This window comes from Macaca nemestrina, chromosome 1 (genome assembly GCF_043159975.1).
Source record: "Macaca nemestrina isolate mMacNem1 chromosome 1, mMacNem.hap1, whole genome shotgun sequence".
NCBI lineage: Eukaryota > Metazoa > Chordata > Mammalia > Primates > Cercopithecidae > Macaca > Macaca nemestrina.
Window position 1 is genome coordinate 30,501,263 of NC_092125.1, and position 23,123 is coordinate 30,524,385.

Below are 23,123 nucleotides of genomic sequence, written 5' to 3' on the forward strand. Positions count from 1 at the left end.
TCACCAAGTCAGTGCTCCTGGCAACTGAAATGATTGGTTGTGGCACAAGCACTGCACTTCAAAGTTTCCTAAAAGTGGCCTTCCTGATCTTTACTTGCCCAACTTTTAATTTCTATATTAAACCATTTCTTACTCTATATACTTAGAGTGGCTTCTGTTTTTCTGAGCAGACCCCGACTGATATAAATGGGACAGGGAAAGAAAGGGCGTAGTCCTGAGATCACAGTATTACCGTTTTGTGGGGTGTCAGAGTTGAATGATAATTTTGACTCCATTGCTACTGCCATCCACAGCCTCTGGATTCTCCCCTTCAACCTTCTGTAACTTGGAGAAAAAAGAGTTATGTGTGATAGCTTATCCCTCAACTCATCCTTTCACAGTAGAAAAGGACAATAAAGTTCTTTTTCTCTTAGAGACTAATCTTATCAAATTGAAGCATAAAGCAAGTTTTGGCCATCTACTTATTAAAGTACAATAAGCAATCTTTAATATCTTGCAAAATTTCCTGAGCCTATCAGATCTTATGAGGTGGGAGTAGAAAAGGCCATATACATAAAGGATAATACAGGTTGAGCATTCCTAATCCCAAAATCTCCAATCCAAAATGCTCTCAAATCCAAAATGCCCCCAAATCCAAAACTTTCTGAGAGCCAACCTGATACCACAAGTGGGAAACTCCCCATGTGACCTCACGTGGATCACAGTAAAAAACAAAATCAAAGTTTTGTTTCATGTGCAGAATTATTGAAAGTATCATATAATATCATCTTCAGGCTATGTGTACAAGGTGCATGCAAAACATAGATGAATTTTGTGTTAAGAATTGGGTCCCAGCGCCAAGATATCTCACTATGCATGTGGAAATATTCCAAAATCTTAAAATTAAGTTCAAAATCCAAAACACTTCTGGTCCCAAGCATTTGAGATAAGGGATACTTAACTGCAGAAAGAGCTTGGAGATGACAGACGGGGGTGTGAGTGAATCCTGGTTACGCTCGTCACCAGGGTTACTTTTCTTCTCTGAGTCCAATTACTCATCTATGAAAATAATATGCATACTAATTTTTATGGGACCATAGTGCATATTATTAACGATGATGGTGATAAATAATAATTACAGCTAACAGTTGTAGAGCATTTACTATATGCTGAACACTCTTCTAAGTGCCTCACATGAATTAGTCATGTACTTAATCCCCACAATAATGTTAGAAGTAACAGAGATAAGGAATGTAGCAGGGCTGACAAGGTGACATACTAATATGGGTTTCTGACTCCATTCTCTGACTCAGACTCAATCCCCAGAGACAAGAAGTATCTTGATGGGCCTGAGAAACTGACATAGACGTGAGAAACTCTTGAGGGGAGAAGGGTGGTGCTTGGGTCTGGGCGTGTTTGTGGGTAGACGCATACAACAGCTCAGAGTGGAAGAGTGTCAGATACCTTTGGTGCCAAAGCTATGGTTCTGCACATTTCTCTTTCTCACATTGCCATAGTTACATAATCGTAATTGTATAATCATTCTCATAACCAATTACACCAATAATTACATTATTACACTAATAATTTCATTAGTGTAATTAATTATAGAAACAGAACATTCTGAAAGCTTCTGGAGAAAATGGCAAATCACCTGAAAATAAATGAGAGTTAGATTGACCACAGACTTCTCAATAACAGCCCTGGATACAAGAAGACAGAAAGTTATATTTGCCAATTTTTGGGGAAAAAAGTATGTCATATTTGGAAATGTATATTCAAGTAAACCATCATATAAGTATGAAGGCAAAGGAAACATAAAAATACAACACAGTCCAGAATTTAAATTTTAGGTGCTATTAACATGGCTCTTCACCAGCATGATGGAGGTAGTGGCTGGGGATGGAGTGGTATACTAAGGTGCTAATGTTGTTCAGAGAACTATATAGATATTTATAAATTTAAGGGATTGGTAGAAAAATAGACAAGAGCCCATGCTTTTGAAAAATTCAAAGTTAGCACCAGAAGAATAAAAATAAGAATATCCAAATTTCCTACCAGTAGAAAAACAATTTGGTCTATCTAGCAGAAGGAAGGAAGAGGGCAGGAGGAACCTGATAAATAACACAAAATAAGATGGTATTAATATATAAGCCCTAGTATAACCACAGTAGCAATTTTAGTATCAGACAGAACAGACCCAAGGTAAAGAAATGTTCTAAGGCTACAAAATGAAAAAAATACACTCATAGGAATGAAAGTAAAATAATTATGTACATATATGTATCTAACAAGATAGCTCAAAACAAAAGATCAAATGACAAATATAGAAATAAATAAATATATTATTAATTGCACTTGGAAATTTTAACATATTCATTTTAGAGACTGAAATGTCAAGCAAAGATACAGCACACTTGAATGACATAATTAAAAAGCCCCAACAAATACATATATGTAAATTGTACCAAATACATGGATTTATAGCAAATTGAAAATAGATTTTTTTTCAAACAAGAGGCACTCTCACAAAAATAGAGTATTAGCTGCAAGAAAAGTCTCAATAAATTTCAAATGGTCAACATTATACAGACTACATTTTGCTCTGTCTCCTGAGAACTTAACCTGTATGGACCACTTCAATGGGCTTCCTTGCTCTCTGGCCTTCAGTAGAGTTTGCTCAATGTGGAGTACCACCAGAAGGAAAGGAGATGGTGGAACAGGTACTGATTGCGGCTCCTCCTTGTGTGGTCACCTTAGACTGGCTGGAAATTCTTAACTGGAAGTCACGATTGCTGTTTAGGCAGCCTTCTCCACACAATTTTCTATTCCTTAGAATAGAACTTCCTTCTCTCCTCACCTAGTGGTCATCACAACCCTGATCCTTCAAGCTCCAGAGCATCATATGATCCCTTTTGGTTTCCCACCTTTGTGTTTGTAAACAATCTCTTTTATTAAGTCCTTCTTAAGTTATTCTAATTTGAGTGTTTCATCAGTTTGCAGATAAGATCCTATCGATACAATAGGGAAATTCTCTTAGTGACAGAGGCAACATACAAAAAAACCAAATACATTTGGAAAATATACTCATATTTATTATGAGAAATTTCAGATGCAGACTCTTCAAGATCAGGATGAAGATAAACAGGTCCAAAATCACGGGTACCGTTCTAAATAGTTCTTGATGTCTGGGACAATATGAAAAGAAAAAGAATGAGGTATAAGGATTGAAAAAAGATAAAACATTGTCATTTTATAGAGATAATATATATCTCTATAAAAAACAGAATTAACAGACACACTATCAAAAGTAAAAAGAGAGATCCACAAGTTTGCAAGAATCAACATTATTAATTATAAAATAAAAAACACCCATCTAAACCAATAATAACCATCTGTTATTAGTTTTCTATTGCTGCATAAAAAATTTCCCCAAAGCATAACTATTTGAAATAAAAAATATTTATTATCTCACAATTTCTGTGGGTCAGGAATCCAAGCTTGGTTTTGCTGGGTGACTTGGGCTAACCCATGAGATAGGTTGGGCTGCAGTCATCTCAAGGCTCAACTGGAGCAGAATCCACTCATGTGACTCACTCACGTTGCTGTTGGAGGCTTCAGGTCCTTGCTGGATGTTGGCCAGAAAAATTATTTCTTTGCCACATGGGCCTCTCCATGGGTCTGCTCACAAAGTGGAAGCTTGCTTCCCCTAGAATGGGGGAGGGGAGGAAGAGATGGAAACTATAGTTCTTTTTGTAGTTTAATCTTAGAGGTGAAATCCCATCATTTCTGCTGTATTCTATTAGCTAGAATTGAGTCAGTAAGTCTAGGCCACTGTCAAGGAGAGGGTATAATAGAAGTGCATAAATACCAGGAAGTGGGCGATTATTGGCATCATTTTAGAGACTACCTACCACAGCATCTGAAAATACCACAGAAAATAAGACACCAGTTGTAACCACAACAAAATTACAAAGCATCAAGCAATTCTTCTAAGAAACGGTGTATGAGACTACTCTGGAGAAAAATTTCAAAGGTCATAAAAATATGAAAAACTGTTGCGGATAGGATAAAAATAACAATTCCTCCAAATTATTGCAATTACAGCTAATGGCCAGTAGGATGTTTTAGGAAGCTGATAGTTTTTTCATATATATATATACACACACATATATTTTTCATATATATGTCATATATATGCATATACATATAAAAAATGAAATTAAATATGTCCAAAGTTAAGTTGATTTTGAAAAGAGAAAAACAAAATGGAGGGGATTTTGCCATACCATCTCTCAAGACATTCCAAAAAGCTGCAATTACAGAAACAATGTGACCCTGGTATCAGAATCGATAAACAGATCAATGAAACAGAAATAAGAGTTCAGAAAAAGACTCAACTATATGTGGAAACTTGATATGTGATAAATATTCCAATTCAGGGGAAGAAAAGATGGGTTAGTCCATACACGGAGAAAAATAGGCTCCTGTCTCATCTCACCAAGGTGGACTCCAGATAGATTAAAGTCTAAATACAAACCCGTGCAACTATGGATTAGTATCTAGAATATTAAGTACAAGGAGATCCTGCAGATCAGCACAACAAAAGGTAAGAAACACAGTTTAAAAATGGGCAAGGCACATGAACAGGAAATATACATAAAAAGGAAAACCTGAATGCCAACAAACATATGATCAGATGTCCAACCTCACAAGAGATCAGAAAAAGGAAGATCAATAGACAATGATATATAACTTTACAGTCATAATGCTTGGCAAAAATTAAAAGGTGGATAATACCAAGTAGAGCTGAGGACATGGGATAAAATAGCTCTTACATAATTGGTAGTGGAGTCAAGACATTCAGCTACTCAGATGAGCATCCAGAAACCCCTTAGTGAAATTAAATATGTAGGTGCATGTCTGTGAATAAACAAGTTTCAGTTAGGAGTGTACTGGGGTCTTTGCTCACCTCTGGGGAAAATCAGATTTGGTTTTCTTACTAACTTGGCAGATGCCCTTGGAATTCTCCTCTAGGTTTGTGAAGGTTCATAGCAGCTACTTTCCTTATGCATCACTCTCTGCAACTGCTGAGTCACCTCTGGAGCTCCGAGTTACAATCCACTGAGTCTACTTCCCTGCTAGAACTAACTGGATGGAATAAAGAAATAGGAACTTTGTTCTCTTTATGACCCTGTCCTTTTAACCTCCATGTGACTAACATGCTAGGTGTAGCAGCATACTTAAATCCTTTTTCTAGATGGTTAAGACAATTTCTGAAGGAAATTGCAATGCCAGAGCGACCACAATTAAAGATAACTTGAATTTTCATCTAATGAGAAGATACTTTAAAAAATTGTAACAACTTGTATAAGGTGGTTTCTCCTATTTGGGCCTCCACATAAATTTGCTCCCAAGTGTCACCCAGGTCCCTTTGAATCTCTATGGCTGGTAAGCCTCCCCCTCCTCCTAAAAGAGATTGTCAGCTCTGAATATTTCTCCTCTGTCTATCCTCAAGGAACCTCTGGTTCCAGAATCAAAGATTCTGCAGGTGCAATTGGGGAGGGTAGAGCAAGACTTAGCAAAGCTCTTCCATTTAAATTCCCAGCCTGTGGGAGCCACCAGCCTTTGATTTATAATTAAGTTCATCTCTCAACGGCAAATACTATTTTCTTTAGCATTCACAGAACTAAAATCTACTTGTAACAATTATTTCTCCTTACTAATAAGGTTTTGGAAGTACCCCAAAACATAACGGGTCCCTGTTATTGTACATAGGGTTGTTTTATTTTTCCATGATTTTGCCGACCTGTGATGTTTGGTGGCATTACTGAAGATCAATATGAGTGTTTAAAGATGCTCTCTTTGACTCTATTTCAGTTCAGATTCTCTCTATGCCTGGAGGATAGCAGGAGAGTTGGGAGCAGGTATGGGCTTCTAATTTCTTCCGTTGCAGAATGAATCGAAAGAAGCAGTGGGGAAGAAGGAGATGTAAAAATACAGCATAATTCTTATTGGACAGTGCTGGAAGTTTCTGTGGGGAGTTTGAGATAGAAAAGTCGGGAGGTACTAGTCTGAAATGGAGGGGCCCATCAGTTCAGGGCAGGATCTCAGAGAGATATTGGGTGTCAAACATTGACTTTGCACTTTCCCCCGCAACCTCTTTCCCTCTCTCCACTTTGTCCTTAATGGAAGAAGGTCAATTATATTATGTTTATAGATAAATTATTTGGGGAAAGATTCACTAAATTTACAACATCTGTTGAGTGCCTACCTTGGTGCTAGGGACTATTCTAAGTGTATCAAATGCTTTGACTCATTTACTCCTCCCGACCCCCATAAAGCAGGTACTATTACGGTCGTGCTTATTTTTATAGATGAGAAAACTGTGGCATCGAGGAGGGAAGCTGACCTGTCCTAATGAGCAGAAGAGCTGGGATTGGAAGCCACATAGTTTAACTCCAGAACCACTCACCCCCAAACATCATGCAACAGCACCTCCCCATCCAGGATATGGCATATTTTCCCACTTATTTGAATCTTTGCCATTTTCAGTAGAATTTTTATAATTTAAAAAATGTGGGCCAGGTGCGGTGGCTCATGCCTGTAATCCCAGCACTTTGGGAGGCTGAGGTGGGCAGATCATGAGGTCAAGAGATCGAGACCATCCTGGCCAACATGGTGAAACCCCATCTCTACTAAAAATACAAAAATTAGCTGGGTGTGGTGGCATGTGCTTGTAGTCCCAGCTACTCAGGAGACTGAGGCAGGAGAATCACTTGAACCTGGGAGGCGGATGTTGTAGTGAGCCAAGATCACGCCACTGCACGCCAGCCTGGGGACAGAGTGACACTCAGTCTCAAAAAAATAAAAAACAAAATATGGCTCTGTACAATTTTTGTTACAGTTATTTTGGGATTTTCAAATAGTATTTTTGTTGTATATATGATAGAATTCTTAAAATTACAATTTCTGATTATTACGAAGTTTAAAGTTAGTTGAATTCATAATGATGAATAAAGCCACATGTGAGTTAAGTCTCATCCCTTGCACTGTTTAAGAGTGGAGAGTGGGATGTGAGCAGGAGTGCCTGATAAGGAGGCAGTGGGAGCTGATGCTAAAGAGCCTTGGGTAATGGTAAGGAGCTTGCATTATTCTTGGAATCAAACCTTCCAACACAAGGAAGGGAAGTGAGATCATTAGGTTTGTTTTTAAAAAACATCTTTCTTGTAGCATTTTACTGAGTGATTTGGGCTTGGGAAAGGTCAGTGGCAGGGCACCTGTTAGGTCATTATTGCAGTATTTCAGGTGAGAGATAAAAAGTCTGAGCCCAGGCAATAGCAGTAAGAAAAATGGGAGTGGTAAGGATGGGGGAGGGGAGCAGTAAACCGAGGGGAGGGTAAGGAACAGGTCTCAGGTAAAAGCAACAGTCCTGGGTGACCAGTTAAACATTGGGGGAGAGGAAAAGAAAGGAGATGAAGTTGCCGCCAGAAAGAGTGGCCTCAGGAGAAACAGATTGTACGGGGATGGGGATGGGGTGGGATGGGCAGAATATATCAGGGAAAGAGTATCCTTGGTGTTGGTTTGGTACAGGTGAGTGGGCCTGAATGACAGTCACGGAAATCCCAAAACATGATATAAAAACTAATGAAATTTGAAAGGTAATAAACATGAAAAAAATGAAAAATTTGGATTTATGGGGGATTTATTTGGCTTCTATTGGGGAATGATTAAGACTGAAGCTAACTACTTGGAAGTTATTGGCATAAAAATGGTATGTGAGGCCAAAGGAAAGGGTGAGGTGAGCCCAAGTAGAGAGGCCAACTTTAAACAACAGAAAAACAAAGAAATAGGACACAGAGTTAAATTTGAATGTCAGTTATATGATGAATAATTGTTTAGTGTATTCCATGTTTGGACATGTTTAAGACATACTCGTCCTAAAAATTATGCATTATTTATCTGAAATTCAAATTTAACTGGGCACCATGTATTTAATCTGGCAACCATAACAGGGACAGGACACAGAAATATCGGCAAGGACCAGGCAGGCCTTTCAGATGGTGAGGTGATGTGTGAGACACAGGCCGGTGGCGGAGGCTGGGTGACCCAGAACACCTGTCGCTCATTCTCAGGAGCAGCTGCTACCTACTTCCCACTGATTGGGTTTGCAGAGATGGCCTCGAGGGTGTCTGATATTCTGATATTGCAAAACAGAACAAAAATATGTATTTTAATGTGTATTTAAAATGTATATATATTAAAATATTTTTAATATTGATATTAAAAGTGGTCAATTGGGCTGAGTGCAGTGGCTCATGACTGTAATTCCAGCACTTTGGGAAACTGAGGTGGGAGGATGTCTTGAAGCTAGGAGTTTGAGACAAGCCTGGGCAACATAGCGAGTCCCCATCTCTACAAAAATAAATAAATAAATAATAAATAAATAAATAAATTAGTCAGGCGTAGTGACTCATGCCTATAATCCCAGCTACTTAGGAGGCCGAGGCAAGAGGATTGCTTGAGCCCAGGAGTTTGAGGCTGCAGTTAACTACGATAGCACCACTCCACTCCAGCTTGCGTGACAGAGTGAGACTCTGTCTCTATTTAAATAAATACGTAAATAAATAAGCTGGGCAAACAATGAAAATGAAAACATTGTGAAATACAAAGCAGTTCTGTGGGTTCCACTGTTTGCAGCCTCTGATCTAATTTCTAAAGAGGGTGTAGCAGGTTTTTTAACCTGTAAATTATGGTGATTGGCGGGTCAGGGTAAATGGTAGTTGTGTGTGGGGAAGAGATGATGGCAACAGGTGTTTTCCTCCTGCAAACACTAAAATGTGGGAGTGACTTCTCTGGCCATGACTCCGTGGTCTCTCCCCTCAGAGCCAATTTCAGTAAAATTTTTATAGTTTAAAAAATATGGTTCTGAACAATTTTTGTTAGAGTTATTTTGGTATTTTTAAATAGTTTTTTGGTTGTATACATGGTAGAATTCTTAACATTATACAATTATAATGTATAAAAAAGGATACAATTATAATTCATAAAATTATAGCCCCACTGGCCATTCTCCTGTAGCTGGGAGCAGTTCACGCCAACAGGGCTCTACCCCAATGCTGACCTGCTCTACAGGATCCCAGGAAGGTGAGCATAGCCTACCAACCTGTTTGGGTAGTACAGCGATAGCAACTGAGGCTTCCAAGGCTTTCGTCAGAAGATTGTGGGCGGAAACTTCCAGGGGTTTGCTCTGAGCTTCTTGAGGCTTCTCAGCTTCAGCTGCAGAGTGAGTGGGTGTTTCTTTGAGAAGCAGAATCAGAGAGAGACATAGAGAAAGAGAAAGACAGAGGTGTTTCCCTTAGCTATGGAAACTCTATAAGAGAGATCCAGCTTGCCTCCTCTTGAGCACTCAGCAACAGGAGTCCTGTCCTTGACACCTCAGCCTCTACAGGATTGAGAAGTAAAACCGTTTGCTGGGGCTGGCCTGACTCACCGGCTGCCATGCAGCAGCCCTTCAATTACCCATATCCCCAGATCTACTGGGTGGACAGCAGTGCCAGCTCTCCCTGGGCCCCTCCAGGCACAGTTCTTCCCTGTCCAACCTCTGTGCCCAGAAGGCCTGGTCAAAGGAGGCCACCACCACCACCGCCGCCGCCGCCGCCACTACCACCTCCACCGCCATCACCACTGCCTCCACTACCGCTGCCACCCTTGAAGAAGAGGGGAAACCACAGCACAGGCCTTTGTCTCCTTGTGATGTTTTTCATGGTTCTGGTTGCCTTGGTAGGATTGGGACTGGGGATGTTTCAGCTCTTCCACTTACAGAAAGAGCTGGCAGAACTCCGAGAGGTAAGCCTGCTGGCAGACTGCTGTGCCCTGGAGGCACCAGGCATAAGGGGGTGGAGGACCCACTGCCTGGCTTGCAAAGTGCTTTTCAATCCTTTTTTTTTTTTTCTTAGAAATGGGTTGTTCTAGTTATTCTATTCTATAGGCAGATAAATGGAGGCTCATAGGAGTGAAGGGAATATTTTTTATTTTGTAAAGAATCAGAGCCCAACAGTTTTTCTTTCCTCAGTTGTCAACTCAGTCTGTTGAACCACTTACTGCCTCATACCTAGTGATTTAAGGAGTAAAAAACAAACAAAACTTTTAAGTTTTGCTTGGAAGTAAATTTGTTCAGATGACCAAACTAAATCTTGAAAATACTTAAAATACTGGTACGATTTCAAATCACAAAACTGAGGGACAGTGAAGCAAAATTGCTTGACCAAAGCCTGAGTCAGCAAAAGTTCTGAGGTATTTGGATTCTCTTTCCAGGGCTTGGTTTATTTGACGATTCTGTCTCTTTTGCTTAAATAATTTTATTTTTATTATGCATCTTTTTTCTTTCTCTTTTACTAGTCTACCAGCCAGAAGCATACAGCATCATCTTTGGAGAAGCAAATAGGTGAGTCCTTTTTCACATGTACATTGAGTTCCTAAAGATGATCCTCAGCACTGAAATATGTTAATGGAATGCCTTATATTCTGTCCTACACTTTGGCTTATGTATACTATGAGAGGAATCCTGGCTAATTCGGAATCTCTGGTCAGTATGATTCCTTGAGCTGCTTTAAAAATGTGAAGTGAATTGAATTGCTCACAATCAATATAGCTGAGCACGGCACACAATTCAAAATCACTTCCGCTTGACTTTGGAAAGAGACACACATATACAACCGTGGACTTTTGCCCCCTGAGCAGTGGTTCCAGGCCTGTCCCCTTCCACAGACACCCTGGTCCTGGCACACATGCCAGTGGCTATGACTTCTGGGAAGAGAAGGCGAAGTGAAGGCAGAGACAGATGTTTCTGAGAAACGTCCTCTCCTCTTTTAAAGCCTCTAAAGAGATTACAGTGAAACTTTATTTACAAAATGTTTTATAGGATGTAAGCTTTTAAAATGTGGCTAATCAATTCCGTACATTAGAATGGTTTTTCTTGAAGTCACTGAGAAGCTGAAGGGAAGACTTCAGCCATCATTCAAAGGATGTTCAGCTTGAGAGGCAGTCATGAGGTACCCTTGATCACAAAGGAAAATCCTTTGTATGGGAGCTAGGGCAAGAAGACGATATGTTGGAACACTGATCTCATGAAATTTCAGGGCATAGTTTTGCAAGCTCTGTACAGATGGATTTTACAATGTGCTTCACTAGCCTAAGATTCATTGAAATTTTAGATTTAGATTTACAATGAGATTCACTGAAGTTTTAGAGTTGGAAGGAAGCTTAGAATATCTAGTCCAGCCATTTCATTTTTTTGGAAGAGAAACAAAATGCCAGACGGATTAGGTGAATATGCCCAAGACCCCTAGTATGGAACTGGGGCTAGAAGGAACACAGGCTCTTGATGCCTTGTCACCTACAGGGCTTTCCGGTACTGGACTGGTGCCTCATGAAGTAGGGAAACTCCTGTCTCTCTGTAGTGAGCATGGAGTGAGAAATAGAGGAAAAGCAGGATACCTCTGCAAAGACTATAGATAGATCTCATCCTTAGAAACTCAGAATAAAGAAGAAGGCAGCACTGGCCATCTATTAAGTGAAGTAAGTTTCAGTTTCTCTGGATGTGGCTACTGCAGGCAACCCAGTCGCCTGTCTACTGTCCTAGACTGTTAAGTTCTTATAGGAGCCACTGTTGGGAAGCTCTGGCCCCTGAGTCTGTGTCCTAATCCTTAAATGTTAGAAAGTCCATATGTACACAAGCAGAGTGGAAATATTTGCTAGAAAAATAAAGCCTCTGGAGGATGTCTCAAATAAGATCATTTTGAAAATCTGTGGAATGTGCCTGGTCTGATAGGTACCTAAGCATTCATCTTTTACCTCCTTTCTGGAGTCAATTTAGTGATTAAAAATCAAATGACCAGACGAGTCATGTCCATCTACCCCAGTAAGCAATTATCTTCTCTAGATCAACCCAGATGAACCAGAAATTGTTAAATTATCACAAGGAAATCAAATCAGTAACTTTACTAATAAGAAAAGAGATGCAAACTAAAAATAGGGAACACCAATTTTCATCAAATTAGTAAAGTTAACAAAAACCCAGACTGACAAAGATTTGAAAGAAAAGTGCTGTTTAAACATTAGTTTCAGCCAGTATACATGTAAATTGCTATAACTTTTTCTGAAGAGCACTTTAGAAATACATATCAAAAGCTTGAAACTAATAGTTTATGTTGTAATCCTATCACTAAGAATTTCTCTTAAGAAAATAATCAGAGATGTGCCTGAAGATTTATATATAAGGATGTTCATTACTCCCTTATGAGCCTATTTATAATAAACAATCCAGAAGAAACTTGAATGCCTCATACTAGATTAGTTATATACATTATGGTGTATTGAAACAAGCACATAATAAGCAGCAACTAAAAATGATGTATCAGAAGGACATTTAATGCCTTGGGGATTGTGCAGTGTGTATTGTTAGATAAAAAGACAAGTTACAAAAGGATATATTTTGTTTCATACTGACTATGTAACCATGTATGCACGTTTTTATATTCTTAGGAACTAGAAGGTTCTACACACTGACATACTAACAGTGATTTTCTCTGGGAGATACTACTATAGATTATTTATACTTTCTAACTTGTTCCTTTTTACATTTTCCATTTTTTTTTCCAGTTAGCTAATTAAATCTTTTATTCATTCACATGCGTGAGGCTAGATGTTGGGTGTTGGACGCTGATCGAGGATGAGCCAGCCCAGGGGACCTGTCCTTATAGAGCTTTTAGCATGGTGAAGAAGCTAAACAAAAGCAAGCAAACAGACCATACAATTCCAAAGTTGTACTAAGTATAAGCTGAGAATCCTTTTTAAGGAGGTGTTTATGCTGACACCTGGGGGGTCAGAAGCCTGATGAGCGAAGGGCTGTGTGCATGTGCTGTGGAGTGGGGTGGGGCTGGGGGAGAGCATTTCAACACTGGGAACGGCACATGCAAAAACCCTGGGGCAGGAAGCACTCATCACCAGTGTCTAAGGTATCTCTGCAGTTTATTTATTCCAGCATATGTACAGCAGATATTCTTAGTGAGCATGTTCTGTAAAAATAATGTTGTACTAGACTCTGTGAGGGATAAAAAGATATGCAACATGTGGTTCTCGGTTCTGTTTCCTGCCGGTGCATGGCTGAATGCCAGATGAGTCGCTCGGGTGGTTTGCGGTGTAGGAATGCAGAAGAGACTCAGTTTTGCCTTTCCTGTTCACTAACACCTCCTTCATGGTGGGTTGTCTTGGGTGACCAGAGAGGTCATGATCGCTCAGGTAATGTTCTCTGTGAATTGGGCCATTCTCACACCATACGTGAGTTTTACAGGCTAATCACGAACCTGACATATTCAAGCATCTCGTGTGAATATTTATTGAGGTCTCAGTTAGCTGAATGCGTTAGCTAAGTGGCAGCTGTCTATCTTGTCTGAAATAGTTGAAGTCAGAGAAATAGTGTCTGTTTTGAGAACTACTGTCTATTCTTCCATTTAATTTATCTGACATTTGCTAGTAACATGCCCTGTGTTAGGAACTGGGCTTCTCTGGTGAATTCAACATATCGTAAGGAACTTGTCATTATTTGAGCGGAATAAGATAATTTATGTAGTTACCCCAGAGAAGAGGAGTCAGAAATGACAAGAGAGGGGAAGACAGAATGATCCTAGATTTCAAAAGAGGGGAAGATCATATTTGATCAAAAAAGGTTTGAGAGGGTTTCCCAAAGAAAGAGGTATAGTCCTTATGGGATGTTTAGGAATTTGACACAGAAATCTGTTTGAAAGAACATTATGGGCAAAAGGCATGGCATGAACAAAGGCACAGAGGAAGGGAAGTGGGGGTACGTGTAGGCCACAGAACTCCCGTTGTGTGGCAGTGCTCAGTGGGAGTAAGGAGATAAGGCTGGACAGATGGGCTGGGATTGTGTGATGGGGAGACTTGTATACAACTGCATCTTCAGGAAGGAGCCATTAAAGGTGTTTGAGGCCTCAGTGATATGAGGTAATTGTCTGAGGACTTAAGATACTTAATTTGGGGAAGATTGTAAAATGTCCCTGGGGGAAGATCTGGTGACACGCAGATAGATTAGTGGTCTTCTTCAGTCTCTTTCCTGTAAGTCTTAGGGACAAGAGAATCAGAGTGGACAGAGCCCTGGAATTGGAGTCAGGAGACCAGGGTGTGGTCCCATCTCTGATGCTGACTAGTTGGATTAGTCACCCAACTTCTAAGCTCATTTTGCAATTGATAAGGGGTGGGACAATACATACCTCAAAGGGTTGTGGTGAGTTCTAAATGCAATAACTGACATGACAGCTCATTATGAATAAACGTTTATATTAATTATATTTTATTGTAACATTATAATTTATGCATGTGTCAATCTTAATTTGGTTTATTTTTTACCTCTTTGTTTCTGAAATATAGACCACGGTGAATTCCGCAGTTCAGACTTACATGATTAGTATATGTTAGACTGTTGCCATTTATGGTTTTAAAATCTTTTTTTTTTAAATGATGGGATTTAAATTCCCACCAAAATAATAGTTGGTATTTCATTTTAACATATATTTTTCCTCTCTCTATGATACAGGTCACCCCAGTCCACCCCCTGAGAAAAAGGAGCAGAGGAAAGTGGCCCATTTAACAGGTCTGTATCTGGAAGGTACGGGTGGGGTTTGGGAAAGCTTTTGGCAAAAGGCAAAATGGCTGCCTGGTTTCCATTACCAGGTGCTAGAGAGTTGTTACTTCCTGGTGACAGTATTTGAACTCAATCATACTAACATTTTCCTTGTCGAGTCAGTCTTATAAACACACTTCGATCCCCTATTCTCTGGGCAAGGCCTTCTAAATTGGAGACCTGGAGCTGATTATGACATGACCCGTGCCCATAAGGAGCTCATTCTTTTCAGTCATTCCAAAGTCCCTTAGGTGATTGGGGGCACAGATCCAAGAGGTGAGAGCTGAGAAGGTGAGGAATGAGGACTTGTTTTAGTCAGCGCTTTCTTGGTTTTTTGGAAGAGCTTCACTCTGCTTTGTCCAAGAGTATAAACAGGAGCAAGAAGGGAGACTCACTCCTGGCACTTGTAGACTTTCAATATGTGCCTGTAAAGTGGAGTGAAATGATATGGTATGGGCACTCCCATTATAAACTCCCAAAAAAATAAATCATAAATAATGGAATAAATATCACAGAAAGTGGTAGGCTATTGTCCCTGGAATTATCTAGGCAGAAATTGTAGAATGATCCAGTCACATCAGCAGACACTTACTCAATACCTGATGTGCACCAATTTGGGGATGTGAAAATGAGTAGCATATGGCTCTTGCCCTCAGGGAGCTTGACATCTAATAGGGAAAGACAGGCATTTATGATAATTTCAGTACTGCAGAGATTTAGGTTATGTTCATGACGTTGTGGGGATACAAAGAAAAGGAAACTGTACCCCAAACTGAGGGGCTGAATAATTCTTACTGCAGGTGAGATGATGGACCAGATGGTCCCTAAGATCCTTCCCAACTTTAGAATTTTAGAGTTCCTTGGATTTGGCTTTTTTCTTCAGGAAAGGACTTCAAAGCCTAGCAGTTTGGGTGCTAGTTCTGAAGATAATAAAATCTTTGTGCTCCAGAGAGCTAATATTTTCTCAATAATTTCTTACTGCAATGGATCAGGCGTATATACTATTGTTCCAATTGTGTGGATGACAAAATAGGACAACAATGTTGAGGAAATTCTGTGATGGATCAAGTTCTGACCCCTCAGCCAGTTCTATACAGGCTGTAATTCTGAGTGGAACATTTGTTCAAGGAAGGGCCCACAGTTTTGCCTTAGAAACTTAGTTTGTTGGATGCATGACTATTCCTGGCTGAAAGCTCCTTTCGGATTTATTTCAGGCAAGCCCAACTCAAGGTCCATGCCTCTGGAATGGGAAGACACCTATGGAATTGTCCTGCTTTCTGGAGTGAAATATAAGAAGGGTGGCCTTGTGATCAATGAAACTGGGCTGTACTTTGTATATTCCAAAGTATACTTCCGGGGTCAATCTTGCACCAACCTGCCCCTGAGCCACAAGGTCTACATGAGGAACTCTAAGTATCCCCAGGATCTGGTGATGATGGAGGGGAAGATGATGAGCTACTGCACTACTGGGCAGATGTGGGCCCACAGCAGCTACCTGGGGGCAGTGTTCAATCTTACCAGTGCTGATCATTTATATGTCAATGTATCTGAGCTCTCTCTGGTCAATTTTGAGGAATCTCAGACATTTTTTGGCCTATATAAGCTCTAAGGAAAGCACTTTGGGATTCTTTCCATTATTATTCTTTGTTATAGGCACTGAAAATGTTGTATTCAGTGAGGGTCTCCTTACATGCATTTGAGGTCAAGTAAGAAGACGTGAACCAAGTGGACCTTGAGACCACAGGGTTCAAAAGGTCTGTAGCTCCTCAACTCACCTAACGTTTATGAGCCAGACAAATGGAGGAATATGACGGAAGAACGTAAAACTCTGGGCTGCCATGTGAAGAGGCAGAAGCATGAAAAAGCAGCCACCAGGTGTTCTACACTCATCTTAGTGCCTGAGAGTATTTGGGCACATTGAAAAGGACACCTTTTAACTCACCTCTCAGGGTGGGCCTTGCTACCTCAAGGGGGACTGTCTTTCAGATACATGGTTGTGACCTGAGGGTTTAAGGGATGGAAAAGGAGGACTAGAGGCTTGCATAATAAGCTAAAGAGGCTGAAAGAGGCCAATGCCCCACTGGCAGCATCTTCACTTCTAAACGCATCTCCTGAGCCATCAGTGAAGCTAATATAGAAGCAAGAGAGATATTCTGGGGACTCATTCCATTCCTAACACAGCCTGTGTATTTCCAGTGCAATTGTAGGGGTGTGTGTGTGTGTGTGTGTGTGTGTGTGTGTGTGTGTCTAAAGAGAGAATATAGATATTGTGAAGTACATATTAGGAAAATATGGGTTGCATTTGGTGAAGATTTTGAATGCTTCCTGACAATCAACTCTAATAGTCTTTAGAAATCATTGATTGTCAGCTACTGAAGATGTTTTCCTATAATATAATAAATATTTATATATATGTTGTACTTTTTGGGAAAAGAAAACATATAATAAAAAGTATATGTTAGGATACAAATAATTTTTAGAATTTACTAATACTTGAATTTTTTTGCTTATTACTTCTTTCCTCCATGGTTTCTTCATTCATTATGATGTCAGACAACTTTAAGAAGAATTTACTGGGGTGAGAAGAATTATGAAGCAAATCTTTCTGCCTTTGCCAAGGCTTCCTTCTCTCTATATATTCTCTTTCCTCTTCACCTCCCAGAGTTTCCGTTACCAATATTGTGACCAGTGTTAAGCTTACCCAACTTTCCATGGATTTGATGAGAAATTATATTTTCCTGAAGGCAGAACTACGGCACAGTGGAAAGGGCACACACTTTGGACTAAAAAACTTAGATTTGAATCTTTGTTCTTCCATGTACTGCCTAGGTAATCACTGGTTAGGTCACTTGACCTTCCTTGAACAAAAAAAGAGCTGAAAGTATCAGACATATAGAATATCAAAAAATGGTTTCTACCACTACTAAGCCATCCTATTAGAGCCACTTCATTCTCCAGAGGCCACTGATCTGTGGGATCCATGTAAACACCTTGTTTCTTGTATTCTCATGCTTGTCATTCACAATGGCCTTTTCCTATTTTATTCAACCACTCGCTATCATGGGCTCTCCCTAGACTTTGTTATCATTAAAGATTATAGTAACTCCTTTGGAATTTGATTTTAGGTGTCTTATTTTCACAATATCATCTCCTATTATTCCAGTGGAATTGGTCCAATATTTTCTTTTCTAAAATATTTTTGAAAATATTGAGACTTCTAATTGATAAACTTTATTATTTTCTTATACATACATCAGCTCCTTCCACATCTTGACTTCTATGTCCAGCATAAATTTCATCATCTGTCATGACAACCAGTACCTTGGAAAGACTCTCAACTCCAAAATACTCTCTTCCTCCACTGTATTCCCCTTGCAAAAATCCTATTTTCTTTAAGCTGTCATCTCAGAAGTTGGATGTTGCAAACAAAAACTACCCAAACAGGCTTCCTAGTTTTAGTTTATTTTTATCTAACACGAATTTAAATCAATCAATTATTGATCTGTCACTGACTTAGTTTTGTTTTTTGATTGATTTGAATAGGTAGTACATGTACATGGTATACATTTTAAAAGATATACAAAGATATATGATGAAAATAAGTCCTCTTTCCACCCTGTCTAGTGGCTCCATTTTTGCCCCCAAAGAGGATCACTGTTTCCTAACATTGTCTTGCAGAGATGATATATACATAAATATGAAATCACTTTACTTCATAGTTTCTTAATCATGGATCTGTGACATTGTGAGCTGAAAAATTGCTTACTATGAGGTTGTCCTGCACACTGTAGGATGTTTAGTAGCACCCCTTCTCTCTGCCAACTACATGCCAGAAGCATCCTCCCTTCCCCAACTTGTGACAACCAAAAAATATCTCCAGACATTGCCAAATGTCCCCATGGCGGGGAGGAGGACAAAGTTGCCTCTGGTTGAGAATCTCTACCTTACACTGATGAACACAATGGTCATTCAACATTGCCTAGCACTTTTCTTCAGTTCCATCGAAAGCATTTTTCTTTACTCATAGAGTCAATAATATCATATTTTTTCCTCTTGCAAACCAACCACATGCCTTCCTCCCACTATGCAACTCTCTTCTACACAAAAACACAATTCCACCGGCATCTGCATGATCTCTTCCTTCCATCCAGTCTCAGTGGAGAAATAGGACAATTTTCATTTGTCTGCTAGACTCACCTTTCCTCTTCCCTTCCTTGTCCCTTTTTAACATTTTCTTCTCTCCTCTGAATCCTCAAATTATCCCTGTATATGAAATCATTTCCAACAGTATGTACATTTGTTCAAGTATGTATATATCTTTTCCAACAATATGTACATTTGTTCAAATATGTACATATCTTTATATGCATATATGCACATATCTTTAAGAATAATGTATTTGGGTAGGAAGAACTATGAAGCAAATCTTTCCAGGCCTTCCTTCTCTATATACATTCTCTTTCCTCTCCACCTCCCAGAGTTTCCATTACCAATATTATGACCAGTGTTACACTCACCCAACTTTCTATAGATGTGATGGTTACTTGTTTTTGCCTGGGGGCACAGCAGTGGCATAGTGGAAAGGACATAGAGTTTGGACTAAAAACTTAGATTAAAATCTTCATTCTTCCACTTATGAGCTATGCAATCTCTGGGCAGATTCCCTTTCCTTAATAGACAACCCAAACCAAACCACCTGCGTCTTCCAGACCAAACCAGATGAAAACTTTTTTTTTTTTTTTTTTTTTTTTTTTTTTTTTACCCTTCATAATCCCTCAGCTCTGACTGCATTTCTCATTTCCCAGGAGAGACAAACATCTGGACAGGCTGTCTCCATGCACATGGGCTCCATTTCTATCACCAGATTGCTCTGGTGCAGGTTTCTCATATGGCATTCAAGTGTCATCTCCTCAGGTGTCCTAAATAGAGTCCCCTCTTTTTCTCATTATTTTACGGTTGTTATTTTCTTTCTTAGTACTTACCAAAACTTGTGATTATATATATTTTGACCACTTTAAAACTATTTGTTTTTTTCCACTGGAATAAAACTTCCAAAAGCAAGTTTTTTTTTTGTTTGTTTTTTTGTTTTTTTTTTATACCTTATTTACTGCTCCATCCACATAAACTCACCTAGTGCTTGACACACATTAGAAACTCAATATATATTTGTTGACCTTAGTTATAAGGCAGGTGTCTCTCGGCTTATATATGTGCATATGTTTTTAAGAGTACTCTGAATCTATATTAGTGCCACATCTTGAATGTGTGTGAGCGGTTATCCAGCTTTGAGTAAATTATCTAGTGGTATTTTGAGGCCAAAGATTGAAAAAAAATAATGCATTCTAATTCATGGCGTTGGAAAACAGGAAGGATATATTTGGTCCTTGACATTACCAGGAGTTAGGGCAGAGACAAGGAAAACTGCTGGGTCACGAGATGTAAAACTGTCATTTAGAGTATATTCAAATACTTGTTGAATAAGTTAATGAACAAAACCAAAGTTTCACGTTGGAATGTGTCATCTGCTCTCCCTAAAACTTTTGTATTTATTCATCTGCTCTGGAGGGTCAGGTTCCTGAGCAGGTGCTTCCTGGAGAAAGTCTGATAGGCACATTTGCCCTTCCTTTGGCTGGCTGCTGTTCTGTATCTCAGCCCTCAGGGTGAAATCCTCCTCATCCTGTCTCTCCTCTTTTGGCTTCAACCATCAAGTATGCCAGTTCCAAAGGGTCATAGAAAGTTTGCTAGACCATGATTCTTTTGCTAATGGACCCTTCTAGATAACGGTACCACAGCACAGAGGAAGTGGGAAAGGGGTTGGACATCCTGCACTGACTCGATGCCATTGGCCGGTAGTGATACTACTGGCACTTTCATCTCCCTAAGTCTGAGATGTTCTAGGATGCCTCTGGGACTTTCTGAAGGTAGGATTGTAGCTCGCTATGCTTTGCTGACTCCAGAGAAGAGATATTGACATTCCCTTTAGGAACTTTGATTTTTTTTCAACCTCAGTTGGAACATAAGAAATGTAAAAAATTCAAAACTTTTTAATATGCTTATTGAAAATTGGATTGGCATTTTTCCTCTGTGAAATGCTAAATCCAAGATAGAACACCGCAGGCAAACACATACATACGTAAAGGGTGCTTCTAGTTCAGTAGTTTGAGGTTTTCTTTTTTTTTTCTTTTCAAGTAACCAAAAACACATGAAACCCACCTCTTTTCTCGGTCCCCCAAAGTGGTGTCTTTGTCTTCTCTGAAGTAGGTTTTGACTTACCACAGCTTAACCGGAAGAAGAGCTCTATTGTGGGGACATCATTGTGAGTGTGACTTACGTGAAACAGTTGCTCATAGAAAGAGAAGAATTGGAGAGAGAAGCTGCCTGCCTCCCCCAAAGCCATTGTATAAACTCTCCTTGGTAGGTTAATCCCTAGACTTTCCCTGGTCCTTATCTAAGGAAGTATGGAGGCCACATGTTGAATGAATTACATTTTTCTAAGGGGTCTGGGTAAGTTCTTGTGTTTGCAGAGATAAATTTTTGCATTCTGATTTTTTCTTTCCCAAGGTTTTGGATTATCCAAAGACAGAATGTGGTGATTCTAGAGAAGGCAGATTAGAACCCCATTATTTGTGGGGGAGGGTTCAGAAGTAAATCCCATTTAGAAATAAGATAGTCATTGATGGTACCAGGGACCTTTGGGATTCACTGGGAAACCAATCTGCCTTGGCAATATAGATAGCTAAGTTGGTATTCTGTCCCTACAGGTTCATCCAGAAGATAGGAAAGAATCACCCCAGTGATGACTTTTGACTTTTATCAAAGCTTCCCCTTTGCTGGGAAACATTTTTCCAGAGTTCTGGCTGGTACATCTTCAGAAAAAGGGCAATGCAGTTATTCCTCCTCCCCTACTTGGAGGTTCCTTCTGCCCTAAGGAATCACCCTTTTCTTCTAATTCTCCATAGAATGACATAAGCCTCATTTCACATTCTGGGGAAAGTTTAGTCTTCAGGTTTTTTGAGAATGTCAGGGTAGACCCTCATTCCCTTGGACAATCCACATTATTGCAAGTTTCCTGGCTTTCATGGTTTCTGCTGTGGATATGCCATCTACATTCCTGACACTCCCACTGTGGAATGCCTTTATTGCCTTCCAGGCATCACTACCACAAATTGCTGTGTATAAAGTCAACTGAAGGTTTGAGGCAATGGAGACACATTACCCTACGACACACACAGAATAAACTACACCTAAAAATGAGTATTAGACATCACCACCATTCTCTAAATTTGCTACAAGTATCTCCTTAAGCATACCATTAAAAGTTCTAGTATTTGAAATAGTATAATTCATTCATTCATTTACTCATTCAACAAGTGTTTATTGAATGTCTATCATGTACCAGAAACTTCTTTAGGTGGATACAATGATATGAATAAAATCCCTTATAGCATTATATTTTAATGGTTGGATGGTAAGTAGACAATAAAAAAAGCAAATAAATATTTAATAAGTCCTGTGGTAGGAAGTGCTAAAAAGAAAAATTAAACAAGGTAAGGCAGTAGGGAGTGATGGAAGAAGGACGTTCATATGATAAGTCACGAAAGAACAAGCCACATGGACATCTAGGGAAGAGCACACCAAGCAGAGAAACTGCAAGTGCAAAATCTTAAGGCCAAAAGGCTTTGTATATTGGAGTGAGCTGGCAGGAAACAAAATTGAAGAGGTATTCAGGGACCAAATGGTGCAGGGCCCTGGAAGCTTTGAAAAGCAGTGTGGATTTTATTCTAAGTGTGATGGAAAGTCGTTAGAGGACCGAGAGCAGAGAGTGAAATGACCGAATTTACAGTGTAAAAAGACTCTTCTAGTTGCTTATGGAGAACAGACTGTGGTGGGTCAAGACTGAGTTGGGATACTAGTAAAAAGGCTACTTCAGCAACCTCGGTGAGAGATCATGGTGGCTTGAACCAGGGTGTTGAGTGTAATAAAGTGGTTAAGAAGTACTTTTGATACTACAGTTAACTAGATTTGCTAATCAACTGGATGTGGGAGTGGGTGAAATGATAATTCTCTGATTTTTGGCCCAATTAATGTGTGTGTGTGTAAACAAGTGTATGTGTGTAAACATATGTGTGTGCATAAACATGCGTTCTGGGTGGATATTGGTGCCACCCTATCGCGTTAGGGTTTTGCTGCTGTCATGTTGAAGGCACAGTCTGTGATAGAGGCAGAGAACTCTGTTTCCTGCTACACATTACTGAGTTTGTACCAAACCCGAAACTGCCACTCCAGTTGCCAAATATCACTCATCGCAGATCTTGGATTCAGAAGTAATCATTAGAAATAATATTATGTGCCCTAACTTCTAAGATGGAAGTCCTCTTTGCCACATTTCCAACAAATGGCCACACAGCCTCTGCTTGAAAACTTCCTGGAGAAGGGACTCAGT

At 39.6% G+C, this 23,123-nt stretch overlaps 1 protein-coding gene across 1 annotated transcript; it reads left to right on the forward strand.

Annotated features, from left to right (window-relative positions):
* Positions 1–9,480: 9,480 nt before the first annotated feature.
* Positions 9,481–16,289, forward strand: FASLG (Fas ligand). Its single transcript, NM_001305916.1, is given in 4 exon segments — positions 9,481–9,828; positions 10,381–10,426; positions 14,594–14,650; positions 15,895–16,289. Coding segments are annotated over 4 exon segments (846 nt in total).
* The last annotated feature ends 6,834 nt before the right edge of the window (positions 16,290–23,123 follow it).